Source organism: Cottoperca gobio, chromosome 12 (assembly GCF_900634415.1).
Source record: "Cottoperca gobio chromosome 12, fCotGob3.1, whole genome shotgun sequence".
Taxonomy (NCBI): Eukaryota; Metazoa; Chordata; class Actinopteri; order Perciformes; family Bovichtidae; genus Cottoperca; species Cottoperca gobio.
The window spans coordinates 20,827,519-20,845,388 of NC_041366.1; the positions used below are offsets into that span (position 1 = coordinate 20,827,519).

The window sequence follows — 17,870 nt, forward strand, 5'->3', positions numbered from 1 at the left end:
TTCATACCTGCACTATATGAAAGGCCGTGTAAGAGCTGCTCATATAAGTGAGGAGGATGTTGGCTTCACTGCATGTTCCACTGGTGTGTAGACGCAAAGATATTTTGAGAAAAAGCTGCACGTCTGTATCTTATTCTAACAACATATCGTACCACACTGTACTTTAATATCTTCATATAGGCATGATGTTTTGTTAGAATAACACAAGGTGGCACATATGCGTGCACCTACACAGTGCAACACACATATATATATATATATATATATATATATATATATATATATATATATATATATCTGGTTTGCCGTCAGCCACGTCTCTGTGTGCAAGTCTTTATGTCTGAGCAGCAGCATGAGACAACACAATACTAACTCTCATACATGTGATGTACAGAGTGTGTCTGCAGAGCTCCAGGCTGCACTTCTCACCTTAGGATGGACTTGACCGATAGTGTTTTGGTCGGGCTGTAGGGGAGGCTGATCTTCAGAGTGCCCTGAGCAAACAAGAAGGACACAGATCACAGATTACAAATCTCCTCTCCACTTCCTCCAACCTGTTGCTCATTTATAAACCAATATCTTGCAAACTCTATCAACCAACATGAAGTCACAGCATATGTTTTCAATCAGTCATAGAATAATCACAGAGGACCAAATTAAACCGGAGCAGTTCAAGGCCAACAAAGTTGTTCTGCTCAACAACAACAACAACAACAATAACATCCTGTACCAGTTTGACGGAAACAAGACAAATCAATGTGATCAGGCAGCGGAGGTGCACCACCCTAATCGGGTTCCAGACGAGGCTGGAGGCCCAAATTAAATCCAAGCTATCTTGGTCATGAAGCTGAGTCACCACACGACAAACATGCATATCTCTCTCTCACACACACACACACACACACACACACACACACACACACACACACACACACACACACACACACACACACACACACACACACACACAGTGTCTCAAAAGTGGAGAAGCATATTGCTTCAAGATTCAATTTTGTGCCGTCTCATATTTAGATAAACAGAAAAAGTAGCGACTGTGAACTCCAATAGAAAATGTTCAGATTGAAACTTCAGGACCTTCCCTTCTGATGGGGGAAGATCCTGAGAGGCAGAAAGTACTTCATGCATCTTCTCCACCATGTTGTATTTATCTGAGAGACTTATATAAACTGTTTTATACGACACTAATAATCTCACGACTCCACAAGCTACGTACACACTGATACATCAGAATTAACATTATAATAGTGATGTAATGTCTATTCAGTCAAAGCAGCCACTTTTCTGCAGAACCAGTACTTCTGATAGTTTAAACACATTTAGCTTTTAATACTTCTGCACTTCTGCAACGAGCCACGAGAGACGGAGTTTACATTGATTTCAGAACAGCTCAGGGGTGTCTCAGTTATTTCAGCGCGTCTCTTTTCATTTTTATCTTCCTCCTCCATCATCTCTTTCCACCACTCATCCACACTTAGGCCACACAGTAAATCCAAATGAACAACACAATCAATTGTTTAGCAGCAGCAACACTGATGTCATGCGGTCACAGCTGTGTGTTTATAGAGTATTTTACAACGGCTCGGCCAATAATAACATCTTATGATTGTATTTAAAAAGGTGCCCCGTGGAGAGTTCTCGTAAACAAACAAAAGTTATGTGAATAAATGCATCGTGTGTATCCTTGAGGTGTAACATTACATTACATTTAGCGGTACTTAAGTGCAAACTATCATGAGGATACAACAATCTTGCAAGTACTTTAAAACAGGTGAAATCATTGTGCAGAACAACAGCTTCAAATAAGCCAAAGTAAGTGCAACACACAGAAGCTCATCCATAGATGTGACAAACTGTCCTATTAGGATGTCAGTCTTGCTCCAGTGTGCAGATCTCACCGTCTTTCTCCAGAGGATGGCTCTGTACTGAGGAACCCGCTGGTTGTTCTGGTCTGAGAGGACGACTGACAGGTAGAAGGGATTCTTCTCCGCGTCTGTGCCCACGTAGTTCTGGTGGACTGAGGGAGACGGAGAGAATACACAGATACAGTTACACGTACATACCCTCGCTCTCCTCTCCTGCCGTTTTGTCCTCCTATTCTTTCAATGTTTCCCCCCATCGGCAGGTTTCTGTGTGTGACATGGTCACAGACAAAGATCTCAGAGTCACACATTCATGCCTCTTCTTCTTCTTCTTCTTCTTCGCTTGACAGGGAAACATCCCCAGAAACAATGCTGGACACGATCTCTTCCTGCATGGCTGCCTTCTTTCTCTCTCTTCCATCTTGTAGCTCTCTTCACTCTCCATTAACCACGTGTCCATGCTTCAGGTGAGCACTGACTTTGCATGGTTGGGTTAAAATGATTGACTTGAGCTTTTCTCAAACGCACGTCGTAATTAATCAGGTCAAGTCTTCACACCTAAGTCAAACTGTGTTCTTCTTCACTTAATCATCGAGACATTGAGGATTCAAGTGTTTGTATTGGATGCTTCATTAGACAGGAAGTGCTCGTGTTGGAATAATTGGCCTGCAGTTCGTAACGTGTTGTGTTGTGCGATGCAGTCGGCTCTGCTCAGGCTGTGAGACACAGATGGCTCAGCTGCAGTCCAAACAGGTCGAGCCAACTTTCTGGAGACGTGGCGACATTTTAAACTGCCCATGCCGCACCGTGATTAGACCCCGGCTGGAGGAGAAAATCTCCAGCCGTCCTAAAATTCCCTTCACAATTATCTCCATTCACCTGGGTGTTTCATCTCCTTTCAACCTTTAGAGCTGAAGGCGTTCCCTCCTGCTTCGAGTCGCGGTAAAGAAACGCGGACAATGATCTGTTGTTGCACGGCTTTCTGCGTCGCCTGAGAACGGGCAGGGCGAGAAGGACGAGGGTCAGAGAGGTGAAAGTGGCAGGAGACCATTCCTAATGTATTTATCTAACAATCACAAAGACTGGTCCTGTGAACGGCTCCTGCTGCAGAGCGCCGGCTCATTTCAGAAGTCAACATCTTAATTGTGTTATCTGTTGGAGGCGATTGATGGAGTGCGGTTGAGACTCTCGCTGGGGGTACGGCTGGACGCTAACAAGTTTCGGCCTTGAATGGAGAGCGGTGCAGAGTACGGACAAGGCTGACTTCACGAGATAAGAAGCGTCCCGTGAACCAGGGAGCACATTCAGCTGCAGCTCACACACACTGTGCTTCCAGGGCTGCAACCAAAGCAACTCTACCAACTCTTCAACCAATCGAAGAAGAGATATTTGCACGTTATCTCTAGAAGAACTACATAGACCGCAGTGCGCTTAAATTATTATAGCATATTAAATACCTTTAAAATCGGATTATTTTATACTTAAATGATGAACTACAGACGCCAGGAAGCAAACATACTGTGTGTGTGTGTGTGTGTGTGTGTGTGTGTGTGTGTGTGTGTGTGTGTGTGCTCGCTCCGAGTGGTTGCTGCGTCTCCCTGACACACAACCCTCCCGGCCCGGAAAGAATAGATTAAGAAGCGTTTTTCTTCTTATGAAAGTTGTCGGGCGAATGAGAATTTGGTCATCAATCAGCCAATCGACCAGAAGGTGTCGGCCCTATGTGTTTCTCTCTCCATCTCACACTTACTCCATGTGTGTGTGTGTGTGTGTGTGTGTGTGTGTGTGTGTGTGTGTGTGTGTGTTTTTAACCGAGCACAACAGAGCAGCACTGACCTTTTCCCAGGAAGTATTTAAAGAACCATCTGGTGTGGTACTCTGGATTCTCCAGATGGACATCGGTTCTCCTCCAGGTTCCTGGCGTGTAGTCCAAGGCCTGTTTGTAACACACACACATACACACACACACACACACACGCACACACACACACACACACACACACACACACACACACACACACACACACACACACACACACAGCTTGAGTCACAGCGGTCTTCTCTGTGGAGAACTGTTACACAACGCTTCAGTAATGATTAAAATACTCAGACAGTCAGAGCTGCAGTCAGAGCTGCAGTCAGAGTTTGTGCTGTTATTGTTTTGTCATGATGTGAATAATCTTTACCGAGATGTGAGACAAAAGCAAATCACATGAGGACAGCGGACCACAAAGGACACTGTCGCTGCGTTTTTTCAGGAGACACATGAGAAGAAAGTTGCCATGTTCCTCTTGTATAATAATATAACTTTAAGGACATAATACAGGAAGCTGGTTATGAGTCTCGGGACAATGACATCATGAGATCTGGTGAAGATGGAAAGACTTTTTGTACACGGAGACGACATGATTCAGTATTCACAAATAAGTTATTTATTCTATGAGCACTGGGGCAGACACCCATGCTGGTGCATTTATCAAATATCAGAGAAAACTAAAGCAGGTTTTCTGCACTTTCTTTATTTAGTTTTATTCATATTTTTGCGAGTAAATATAATAATCTAGTGTTTGTGACCTCTTAGAGTGAAGCAGTGCGACCCCTCGTCACAGGCTTATGTTTATGAATTGTGAGCACAACACTGACTTTCCAAATGTCTGATTGCTTAATTGTATTAATTCTTAGCTCAAATACATATCAAACGTTAGACTATTCCTTTAAGTTACTGTTAATAAATGACATATTGTTTAATAAAAGTAATGTGTCTTCATCTATGTCCTCAAAAACGAGCAGAATTAGACACATTCTGTCACTTTGGGGAGGGTTAGTGAGGGCGTGTAGGGCGAGTGGACGGGTGTTATATTGTTTGGACCTCATCTGACGAGCCATTCTCCACCCTGAAGCGTCCTGCCCTCTGAATGGCCCCATCTGCGTCACTGGAAATTAGCTGATAGGGAGACAGAGAGACAGAACGAGAGGGAGACATGTTTAAATTAGACATGTGACACAGCATGACTTGTGGCAGACAGCAATAAGCAGGTCATAAATACATTAGAGCCGGATATCATCGTGGAGGGAAAAAAGGAACCAAGGCGGACTCATCACCTCCATGTGACAGCCGCAGCACGACTGACAGACATGTCTGTCCTCAGAGTCTTCATGTCTTCACAATGACTCCCTTCACTGCTTTTATGCTGTATTTTCTTTTTTCTTTCTCACATGTGGCACCCTCTACTTATCTCCCCAATTATCTGTCTGTAGCTGACTCTCCTCGCTCTACTTTATTTTACATTATGAGAGCGAATTGGGACAGTTAATGATAGAGGAAGAGTAAGGACAGAACATATTCTCTGTAAGTACTTGAAGAAATGATTCCACATTTTGGGAAATACTGTAATTTGCATGAGATTCAGGTGTTCATTTTTGCTACGCTAGCGGTTTGCTATATAGACATGTGTTATATTTGGCTGGTACATGGATTTCTTTTGACCCCTGGGTGTGTGTGCATGTCTGGGTCAAAGTTTACATGTTCTTTTCTGTGGAGCAAACGCTACGTGCTGCAACAAATGTCTGGTTTCTTTTCCATTTGAAGCTTTTATTGAGGTTTTTCAATGAAGCTTCGGACGTGTAATAGATTCTGATGTAATTGGATCACACGAGTCAGAAATGATCCTACGCAGACACCACTTCTACAAATAATATATATAATAAAATACTAATCTTAGAGAAGCCTAATCTTTATCTGCAGCATTTGAATATTCTGCAACACTGACATCTTGTATCTGAACTTCCGCTTTGTTGTAGAAGCTGCAACACTGATATCTCCATAAATTAATGCTTTGCCACCTTCTTCTCACCCTTGCGGACATCTTCTAACCCCCCCCCCCCCCATCTAAACCTCTTCATCCCCCTGAACACCACCGCACTGAATGATGTTTTGTTGCCAGGCAACGGACCGCAGAGTCTCTGCACCCTCGTTGCCGTTTCTCCTCCCGCCTCTCTTCTCTGCGTCTTTACCCTCTGCTCTTTGACCGCCGTGCTGCATCTTTGCTCCGCTCGCCGGTAGAGGTCTCTGCTCTGCCGACATGCGTATTTACAAAGACTTGGCTGCGTGTCCCTGCGCTCGCTGTGAGACGTCCAGATGGCCTGAAATGCTCTGAAGGAGCCAAAGCAAGAAGAGGATGGAAACATGCACTTTTTGTTTCTGACCTCTGGGAACACAGACACAATGAAACTGCAACTCAAGGATCTTTTTAATCTGCAGATTGTTGTCCAGATTAATAGTTTAGTCCAGTAAATGTCAGAGAATAGAGGAAACATGTCCCAGTGTCTGGATCCTGGGCGACGTCATTAAACGTCTTTCACTTTACAGCGGTTTAAAACAAAGACAGCAGGAGGTCTTTACATGCAAGAGGCGGGAAAATGTACTAAATAGTTGCAGGTGAATCGATTAATAAACGTAATTGTTGCAGCTCTAAATGAAATGAGAGAGAAAACACTTTTAATTTTGTGTTTCACTGTCGAATAACAAATATTTAAGTCGAACATCCGACTTATTTTCTCTGGAGGTTTTGTGTTTAGCAGGATCGTTCTCACCAGTTAATCAGAAAATATGATGGTAAATAACGATATTGATGATTATTGTGTTACATTATAATTAAACATGCAGAAATAAAGGGAAAGCCTGGCTTCAGATCCTTCACTAAATTGTTTTGTCGCTCGTTTTTTATTCCCAGTGACGAGATGGAGACACAAACTGTGTTCCCCATCAGCTGCTCAGGTCGGCAGCTGAGATGGAATCAAAGACGCGCCTGCAGGCAGACGATCAGAAAGCTGGATGTTCTTGTGATCATGCACACCGGGACATGAAGAACCGGGCGTCTCATCTTCCATGATATCCCCAATATGATCAAAACCAGGACTGAACGTCCGACAGCGTCACAGCTCCTGCACAACGAGAAATGTAACGGCAGATTGTGAACGGCCGACACAACAAAACTAAGGCGTGTTTGTGAGTTTGGCTTCGGCGCCTCATTAGACGACAGACGGAAAGTGATGAGCGAGCACTTATCGTGGAGAGAGAGAGAGAGCGAGAGTCCATTCAGAACATTCCTCTGGGCAGCGAGGAGGAAAGACGAGAGCTTTATATTCTGAATAAAGTGATTAATAACTGTCACGCTGACTTTATTGTTTATGCTAAATTAAATCTGATATGCAGGACTGTAGCTGCGAGATTACAGCTCTTAAATGAGATTCTGCATGTGGTTTATACATATTTACATACTGTAGCACTTAAATAAAAGGTTTGTTCTTATATCATGCTAAACGTTTGGCCCACATACAAGACACTGCTTTATATTAGTTATCTGCATTCTTTCAAATCATATCTAGGAGAATATTTGGTATTTTTGTTTGAAAGAATGTCAAAATAGTCCCATCTTTCTGTGACGATCAACTAATTGTTTAATTTTAATACGATTATTAACCGTCTCTCAAAGGATTCTTACTGTAATGATATGATTGTATACTTTTATCTAAAATATTAACCCAAATGAGCCATTTTATGTCATTAAAATCTATCAAAAGCGTTACTAATGTGTATGTTTTCCACATCGCAATAAAACTGATTTAAAAAAACAAATACATTCTCATTAATACGACGTAAATTGCACAAACCCACACAAGTAAAGCGCCGGCTGCATTTCCTCCCCACGGCACACTGTATATATTGAGATAATACAATCCAGCCATGTTTACTGCAGGTGTGAGGCTCTGATAAACGACAGAGAGGTTTCTGTGCAGTAATTGGCTGCGTGTGAGGAGAGGCTGCAGGAAACACTGCCTTCTCTCCTTTCATATGCATATTAATAGGCCTGAAAACAAATATATGTTCTGCAGTGTTTATATGTGAGTGAATGAGCTTTCTGTTAAGATCTGTGAGCGGAAAATGGAAAGTAAACGTCGAAGCTATGGGCCTCTATCTTCCTCCATTTCTCTGCCCTCCTGCAACATTAACTGTCCAATTGCAGGATAATGGAGGGGAAAGCAATGCAGCGTTCAGACAGAGCACTGCACCGCCTTCCTAGTGACCGTGTGTGTGTGTGTGTGTGTGTGTGTGTGTGTGTGTGTGTGTGTGTGTGTGTGTGTGTGAACAACAAAGTGTGACATTTTTTATTAAATGTGCGTTTAGGTAAGTGGTTGTGCTGCTGTGTATGAATAGCTTTTCTAGCAGTTTTTGGATGAAAGAATGAAAAATAGCAGGAGAAAGGAGCCATCAAGCACTGTGGGGAGTCTATATGTGCACACACACACACACACACACACACACACACACACACACACACACACACACACACACATCACGCAGCCACTGCTTTTAAATCATGCAACAGAAGAGTGGCAAACAAGGAAAAGCTGCACTCCAACGATTCCCCTGTGAGCCGGGGGAGGCGGGGAAGAGGAAACGGGGGAGAAAGGGGGCAGCCTGTTATGCTTCTACGCTTTAACAAACAACCTATAAAACACCTCACCTCTGTCGGGGAGCAACTGTGGAAGGATAGGGCAGGAGATCAACGTATAGAGGGAGGGGGACGGTATGAAGGATGAGGTCGCTGAGGAAGAGAGGGAAGGAGCGATGTGTAATGACAACAAGAAGCCCAATGATAAAAGAATAATAGCCGTCTCCACGATGCCTCACCCCATGGGAGAGGAACAAGGCTTTCAAGCTTTATAGACGGAGAAGAGATGCACACACACGCACACTCTCCCGCTCTCTTACACACACACTTAAACAGCTCCCATTTTAGGCCGTGACTTGAACATTTCACAAACACAATCGAGCTCACGGCGTACTCAGAGAGCCTCTGATTTCCCCAAGGCCCACGAGACAAAAGAGCGCTGCAGTGCAGAGAGAGATGCGTGTGTGTGTGTGCGTGTGTGTGTGTGTGTGTGTGTGTGTGTGTGTGTGTGTGTGTGTGTGTTGGGGTATTAAATCAATACTTTTGTGACTGCTGATAGATAATTGATCTCATCAGTGGGCCTGTTCATGCACACTCACAATCCTGCAGGAAGGCAGGGCGAGAGAGGAAGTGAGCAGAGGGGGAGGAGGGATGGAGGGGGGGGGGGGCTAGGCAGGTGCAAAGTCAGAGAGAAGATGAGGGAGGGATGAAAGAAAAGAGGAAGATTTGGGAGGAGATGAATAGAAGCAGAAAAGAAGAAGAAGCGAGGAGGCAGGAAAATAAGATCCAATCCAGAGGAATCTGGTATTTTATATTTCTCTACATGCAAACACAAAAAACAAAAACTCAAGAGCAGAAGTGTAAAGAACAAAAGATGTTTGTCGGCTATAACGTCAGACGCAAATGCTGCCTGGCTAACTAGCTTGTATTGTTACTCTACAGCAGGGGTGTCAAACATGCGGCCCGGGGGCCAAAACCGGCCCGCCAGAGGGTCCAGCCCGGCCCGCGGGATGACTTTGCAAAGTGTAAAAATGTGTTGTTTTGATCATAAAGTAAAATACTGTTCCAGATACCTGTGATGAAATGTGTTGTGCCTTTGTAGATACACTGATCTGTACGTTGTAACACACATATTGTTGAAATTGTTCCTTTTATTCTTAAGACATTTCAGGTTGTTCATAATGTTTTGTAAGAATATATTTGTATTTTTTTGCACTAAAACGAAGGGAAACATTTGTGGTTATTTACAGGTTATTATGCTGTGATGTTACTGGTCCGGCCCGCATGTGGCCCCTGAACTAAAATGAGTTTGACCCCCCTGCTCTACAAGATATGTAATACCTTGTTTCCACCAGAGTTAGCGCGAACATGCAGGCGGCGTGTGTCTTTACGATGATCAGCGAGGTAAAATGACTGTTTCTGTAAACGTAGTCAGGAGAGCAGATTAATTGTATGTTTTGTAGTTTAAAAATGTAGTAAAAAATGTTTCCATCAATGCCGATCAGAGCTGGAGCCGATAACTTTTCCCACTAACAGCCAGATGTTGGTGAGTGTTTGTGGAGCCTGAGTAAAGAGCGCGTTGAAGACTGGAGGATCCAGCGTGTGGGAGGCAACTTGTTGCTGTATAGGGTAAAAATAGCAGCTTAACCAGCTGTGATGTCGCTTCACCTGCCAAAGTCTTTCTCATCAACAAATCCTTTCAAAGTGAAGCTCAGGCTGAAAATACAAACATTATATAGTACACATCTAAACACGGTCACATGAGCAGGTGTGGTTATGCTATGGCTAACTTGCTCCTCACTGCAACACAACACTGTTTCTGTGTCTTACATCAATCATCAACTGTTTAAGGATGCAAACTTCTTGCCAGGGTTGTGTAGCTTTAGCCTCTTTTAGCATTAAATCATGCAAACAAATATTATTTCCATTATCAAATACTCTGCCAATTATTTACTAAATCAAACGAAGAATCGCTCGGTCTATAAAATCCATGGGGAAGTCCAAGGTGATGTATTTAAAGGTCTTGAAAACCCAAATATATTTATTTTCATTTTGTGTGTGTGTGTGTGTGTGTGTGTGTGTGTGTGTGTGTGTGTGTGTGTGTGTGTGTGTGTGTGTGTGTGGGGTAGAGATGAGATCATGAGAGTTATCATTAAAAGGTTGCACACTGAGCTGTAGAGACATAAACATCTCAGAGAGTCACACAGGTCACGATGACTCAGACAGATGAAATAAAAATACTACAGCTGCTGCATTAAGAGGAGGAAGTGAAACATGGCAACGCAGATCACCGAGTGCTGAGAACAAATATGTAATGTTATTATTCTGAACCTAACGCAGAAGTCCATTGTGTTTTAAATTGTTTTTTTGACAATAATAAAATGTCTATATAAATATATATAGATATAGATATATATATATCTATATATATATAGATATAGATATCTATATCTATAGATATATATATATATATATATATATATATATATATATATATATATATATATATATCTATAGATATCTATATCTATATATATATATATATAGATATATATATATATATATATCTATATATATATATATAGATATAGATATATATATATATATATATATATATATATATATATATATATATATAGATATATATATATCTATATATATATATATATAAATATCTATATGGATATATATATCTATATATATATATATATATAAATATCTATATGGATATATATATCTATATATATATATATATATATATATGGATATATATATATATCTATATATATATATCTATATGGATATATATATCTATATATATATATATATAAATATCTATATGGATATATATATCTATATATATATATATAAATATCTATATGGATATATATATCTATATATATATATATATAAATGTATATATCTATAGATCTATATCTATAGATCTATATCTATAGATATATATATATATATATATAGCTCTATAGATCTATATCTATAGATCTATATCTATAGATATATATATATATATATATATATATCCATAGATCTATATCTATAGAGCTATATATATATATATATATATATATATATATATATCCCTTTCATGCCCTGAAACACTGCTGCAATGCTAATAAAGACGTTTACTGCACGATGCTGCTGTAGACAAACCGACTACCTGTGAAGGAGAAAATTAGAGGTGAAAATTGTAAATCAAAAGACAAACAACATCTGGAACGCGGCTTATTGTCATGTAGCCATTGACTACACCTGATTAGCATTAAAGCTGCCTGCGGCTCGGACAAATCCAGCTAACAACAGCAGCACATCCATAATCTGCCCATTTGTATGAAGGCAACACTGGCTAATCTAACGACTGGGACTAAAGGCATCCACCCACCCAGGAGTCACGGTGCTGAGGTGCAGCAGCTCTAAGACCCTCGTGATGCTGCAGTGAAGCCAGGGATCGCAGAGCGCCATGCATCAGCTGCTTTATTACACTATTACTTATGTATCAGAGAAAATGGGAGGAGGAGGGACAGATGGAGAGACAAGAGCCAGAGATGCAGTTTAATCTTACGTCGTTTAGATAAGCACCCACGATGACGTAGACTCTGCGTGTTTCATGCTCCAGGTCAGATGTGATACTGGTTACAATAACAAGCCGGGCTTTTCTTCTAGACACCCAGAGAGCTCATGCGTGCCTTCAGGATAACAATCTATTAAATTCAAGGATGCAAATTCATTTTCAAGAATCTTACATACAGCACTTTGTCTTTAGAAACGTGTACAGGGTGTGCATAGCTGACAGCACGGCTGTGTCTAAAGAAAATGAGAAATAAAACAAAAAACAAACAAGAAATAAACATTTTAGAGGAGCTACAATCAGCGTTAGCACCAGATCCAAGGCCTGCAGCTTCACTAACGTCTCAAACAGAACATTGAGCTAAAACAGCTAAACTTAACAACCTCTAAGTAAAGATAGCAATAAAAGACGAGAGGGGTTCTCATTGAAAACCCTGCGATCATTAGCTTCACAGACACGACAACGGAGCAAAACATCTGCATGTCAAACTGTAAAAGAGCAGCTGGTGAGTTAGTGTCTTCGGTTTGCACTAACGTGTGTGTTCTTGTGACGAGCAACACCCAAAGTAACACTGTGAAAACACTGCAGTCGTCCAATAGCAAACCTCTGTGGATCTAGTTCCCTGTTCAGAAACCTGTGTGTGTGTGTGTGTGTGTGTGTGTGTGTGTGTGTGTGTGTGTGTGTGTATGAGTTGAGCTAACTAAACCTAAGCATGTGAATGATGTGAAGCCCACAAGTCTTAATGCATGATTCATTGTAGAGCTGCAACTAATGCAGCTCATTATCAATTAATCTACCAATTATCTTCTCCTTCAATCTAATAACCGTTTGGTGGTGAAAATTTAGAAAAATTTGACCGATTGAAATGGAAAGAATAATTATTTATCAAAATAATTCTCATCCATTAAATTATTAATTAACTAATCGTTTCAGCCCTAAAAATCACCCCACTTTCTAACATTATTGGCCATAAACTGTATTAAAAAACAAGCTGACATTTTAAAATCTATTTTCTCAAGAGTTATTCAAGAAACCTCAACGCCATAAGTGTCATGATCTGTTTAATAAATTAAAACCAAAAAAGTCATTTTACGAATGAAACGTAGCTGTACTGAGGGATAAAACGCAGGTGCAACACACTCACGGCTTTTGCTGCTAAAGCTTGACTCTGTCTGTATGACCAGTAGCTTACGTTGCAAATGTTTCCAGTTTGTGTTCAGGAGGCAGACACCCTCTCCACATTTAAGAGTAGGCTAAAGACTTTCCTTTTTGATAAAGCTTATAGTTAGGGCTGGCTCAGGTTTGCCCTGGATCAGCCCCTAGTTATGCTGCTATAGGCTTAGACTGCCGGGGGACACCTCCCTGCTCTCTTCCTTCTCTTCCTCTCTCCTCCCCTCCCTCTCTTCTTCTCCCTCTCTATCTGTATGCATTTATGTAAATTTATGTTACTAACTCATCATCCGGGGCATCATCCCCGGAGTGTCTGTCTCTCATGTGGCAGGTTGCCTCTGATAAAGTTTACGTCAGGATCATGAATCGTGGCTGCGCCTGCTGCCCTGGTCCTGCTGGACACCGGGAAGCCTTTTTTACATTTTCCTGGATTCATCCAAACTTTCTCTTTTTCAACACAACATCATTTCTGTCAAATGTTGTATTTGTACTATGTTGTTTATCCTGTACACACGACATCTATTGCACGTCTGTCCGTCCTGGGAGAGGGATCCCTCCTCAGTCTCTCCCTGAGGTTTCTTCCATGTTTCCCCCTTTAATTTTGGGGTTTCTTTTAGGAAGTTTTTCCTTGTGCGACGCGAGGGTCTAAGGACAGAGGGTCTAAGGACAGAGGGTCTAAGGACAGAGGGTCTAAGGACAGAGGGTGTCGTAACCTGTACAGTCTGTAAAGACAAATGTATAATTTGTGATATTGGGCTATGTAAATACATTTGATTTGATTTGATTTAATGTTAGCTTAGTTAGCACTAACTCTGTTGACCCTCTAGAAGTGTGTGTGTCTGTGTCTGCAGAGATCTTCTTTCTGTTTTCTTTTCCGGACGTCAACCTAGCTTAGAAACGTAGCAAACAGGTGCCAGATCGTAAGCCCGCATCTCAGAGGAAGCTAAGAAAGTTGCACAGTGCGTTTCAAATTAAAACACACACCAAAACTCAAACTGCCATGATCTTGTAATTGCCACTTGCACATACGCTGAGAAAAGGGAATAAATTCAGTGCGACAATGACAGTAACACTGGTCGGCAGGTGGGAGAGGAGCCGTCTGCTCACCAGTCACTGTGCAAGACTGACAGCTGACCTCTCAACACTGTGCTCCTCACACACACACACACACACACACACACACACACACACACACACACACACACACACAGCAGGATCAATCCCCAACTGAAAGCACTTGACACGCACGTTTTGAAGCACACCAATTGTTTTAAAAGGCCGAACACGTACCAAAAAGTGTTACGAGGCGCCTACTCTGGCCTCGTTTGGGTCAAACGAGGAACCCAAACACCAGGCTGTGTGTTCTGCAGCCTCAGCACCTTCTTGAAGAGAACTAAAAGGATTGAAAAGGGAAAGATTGTTTCCCAAGTGGACAATATTGCATTTAAAGGAATATATTATTAATAATATCTCTCGCTTTCACAGGTTTAAACGACAAACAGCTGTTGGTGTGTGTGCGCTCTGCAACCAAAGCTTCGCTCTGTAACACCTGTACAGTGTCTTTGTAGTCCCAACAACTTCAACAGAGTGATACGTCTTCTATCTAGAAGTCAGTTTTCAGAATTCATATCAATAATTTAAGCATTTTATAGTTTTGAACCCGTTATTTAGGTAAAGTAGCTAAATGATTAAGGTGTGAAGAGGTGAACACAAACATCTTTCTGGTAATGCTGCTAACATTTATCGCCTTCGTCTTCACTGCTCTGACATGCACATGGCGCCACACACACACACACACACGCACACACACACACACAGTCAAAATGAGTGTGTGTGTTTGAAGGGTTTCGTCCCTCAATCCTCAAACTTCTTTGTCTTCCTGTGTAGTGTACCACACAGATCTGGAGACAGCCAGCGCCGCCTTCATGTGAGGGACTCAAATAAAGACAATTCAATTAACTGTAAAAAAAAAAAAGTAGAGCGAGGAGTTGTCACAGAAGTGACGTGAGGGTGGGAGATGTTTGTCTCCATCTATGTGTTTGAACAGAGAGTGTGTGTTCTGACACACAGGTTAATAGGAACCTCACACACACACACTGATTCTCCACACTCTCCCTTTTATTCAGGATAACTTTCAGCATGTTCCAGTGAAGCAGTGAGTCCCACACACTGAGCTCCTGATTAGCTCAGAGTGAAGGCTTACCTCCGAGTTGAAATATCTCAACGATTATTGGATGGATGGTCAGAACATTTCTTACAGACGTTCATGTCTCCCAGAGAATGAATCCTGAGGACTTTAAGGATCCTCTGACTTTTCCTTGGGTGCCACCATGGAGGTTGGCATTCGATGAATGGGCTGTACCATCTGCCTCCCTTTGTGTGCGTCATCACTGCGAGCATGCTGACATTAGCATTTAAAGCCGAAGTACATCCTCGCTGGGCGGCTGCCGTGGTTTAGCATCATTCTGAAGATGTGATGCAAACACGCAGAAGGATAGATTTACTGAAAGCAAAGGATGTCTCAGGAGCTTTGCAGTTACAACTTCAGGTTACCTGAATCCACTTCTACTCCATAAAGTAACCGGATCCTTTACACTTCTATAGTGTCAGAAGGTGTGTGTATGTGTGTGTGTGTGTGTGTGTGTGTGTGTGTGTGTGTGTGTGTGTGTGTGTGTGTGTGTGTGTGAGTGAATCATACCACCACCACAGTGTCTGTGGAGGTGCCTCCTGTTATTAGTCACTGCTACAAAGATGCCAAAAATAAAACAGACTGCTTTGAATCTGACTCTCCCACTTGTGTTGAAAACATGTTCTTCAACACGCTGGAATACACTGAGTCAGTGTGTACAGAGCGACAACACACAGAGTTGATTTGTAATAATGAGGTTTATACGCCAACTTTCCCTCAGAAGTACGGCAAGAAAAAGCATTTTTATCATCAACTCTGGTGAAGTTTTACCGTTGACTTTACAAACATACTGCTTACAGTGGAGTGTTTGCCTTAATAATATATCTTATATTCTCTACAACATGTGGAGACACATGTGCAATTAAATATAATGATATTAACACCTTTCTAGGACAAAAACATAAAGAAATACAAAACTAAATTTGTCAAATTCTAAGCAGAGATTATTACAATATATCAGAATAATAACATTATTTAATATTTATCCAGCAGTTTAGATCCCAGCAGAAGGTTTTCCAACATTAAATATAATTTAACAGTTAAATTAATTTACTTTTCGAAGGTCAGATTTATTTAGATAAATATCTTATGAATTCAGACTTTTACAAGCTCTGATATAAATTACATTTAGTAGATTTAAAGTCTTTTTAAGACTTTTCTAGACACCTAATAATCAATTATCGACCGATTCTCAACAACTTATTAACAATCAACGCAACATAAAACGTTTTCAACTGTGACCAAGATAATGTTCGAAGCATCTTAGAGTTGAAATGTTTTGTGTTTTTTAGATTATTTATCTAAATCATAATACCAATATATCAGCAGGAGGCTAAACGTCTTCAAAGGGAGACAAACATTTATCTAATATGAGAGTAAAATGACACTTTCCTAATCTTGCCCACTTCACATTGGACAGACTCTGTGAGCACACAGATAAAAGCCCGTCAACACAAAGAGCTGCTTGTTGGCTAAAAGGCATCATGACCTGAATTTGCACAGACTCGTCCCTGACCTTTGCACAAACCTCCCCTGGAGACACGCAGCCTTGAACAGCGTGAGAGCCAGAGTTGACAAAAACACTTGTGTGTTCACACGAGCAATTCTGGATCAAACAGAGAAACAGTCGAGTCGAGAAGCAAAGATAATTGCTCAAACGTAAGCTTGGCATCATGTGCTTATCTTCCCTGAGGTTATTTCTGAAGATCAACCTGGGTTTATCAAGCCCCGCCATTAATTCTGCATTATCCACTTCTCTGAAACAAGCCACGCGCACTTGTATCCCTTCAGGAACAGCCATGTCTTAAAACCATCTCATACAGGAAATAATATGAAGGTTTGTGAGAGTTTGGTTTTGGTATAAATTGACTTGATTTGACGTATTCTTGCTAATTACGACAATAAAATGCTAGCTCTAAATGAGCAATCCTTCCATAGCACTTCTAGTTTCCCAACTGTTTCTTTCATTCAAAGTCCACCTAAGAGCCCAAACCTTCTGATGTGTCGTCGCCATCAGCAGGACCATGTCAGTGCCAAGTCACACACTTTCTTGCTTGTTCCAAACAAAGTTAAGTGGAGCTAACTTCACGCTACATTCATATTTCTTCTGACAGTAAATGTAAACATTCAGCTCGTATTAGACCGTAGATCAAAGTGAAGCAGAGGCGACAAACTCTGAGGCTGTCGGTGAACTCGTCCTGTGTTTGGAAACTGCTACTCTGTCTCTCCTTCTCACACACACACACACACACACACACACACACACACACACACACACACACACCCCATACAGCAGCATTGTGAGTAGTGTCAGTCTGCTAGTGCTGATAGACAGCATGTGGTTTCTCCTCAACACTAATCTGTCACACACGTGGTGTGTGCACTCGTGGACAAACCCACAATATGTCTCTGGTAGGAAAAACGATTGCAGTGTGAAACCCTAGGACTTCCTGTCCCTCTGGGCTATCGGGATGCACAGACTCAGTGCGCAGTGGAGGGATGTACACTCACACACACACACTTCCCTAAAGCAACAATGACTCAACAGCCTAGTAATCAACGACAAAGACACACACTGTGCTGCAGCTTTA

The 17,870-nt window shown here is 41.5% G+C and overlaps 1 protein-coding gene across 6 annotated transcripts in view; it reads right to left on the reverse strand.

Moving 5' to 3' along the window:
* Window positions 1-17,870, reverse strand: part of garnl3 (GTPase activating Rap/RanGAP domain like 3) — a 66,746-nt gene that overhangs the window by 24,087 nt on the left and 24,789 nt on the right. For 5 of the 6 annotated variants that reach the window (XM_029444720.1, XM_029444718.1, XM_029444715.1 and 2 more), the window contains exons 3-6: window positions 4,750-4,824; window positions 3,717-3,816; window positions 1,917-2,035; window positions 430-494 (exon numbers count right to left, since the gene is read on the reverse strand). In XM_029444720.1, the coding sequence (XP_029300580.1) occupies window positions 430-494; window positions 1,917-2,035; window positions 3,717-3,816; window positions 4,750-4,824 (359 nt within the window). Of the gene's footprint in view, window positions 1-429; window positions 495-1,916; window positions 2,036-3,716; window positions 3,817-4,749; window positions 4,825-17,272; window positions 17,455-17,870 lie in introns of those variants that run through there. The other variant, XM_029444719.1, reaches the window with a different exon arrangement.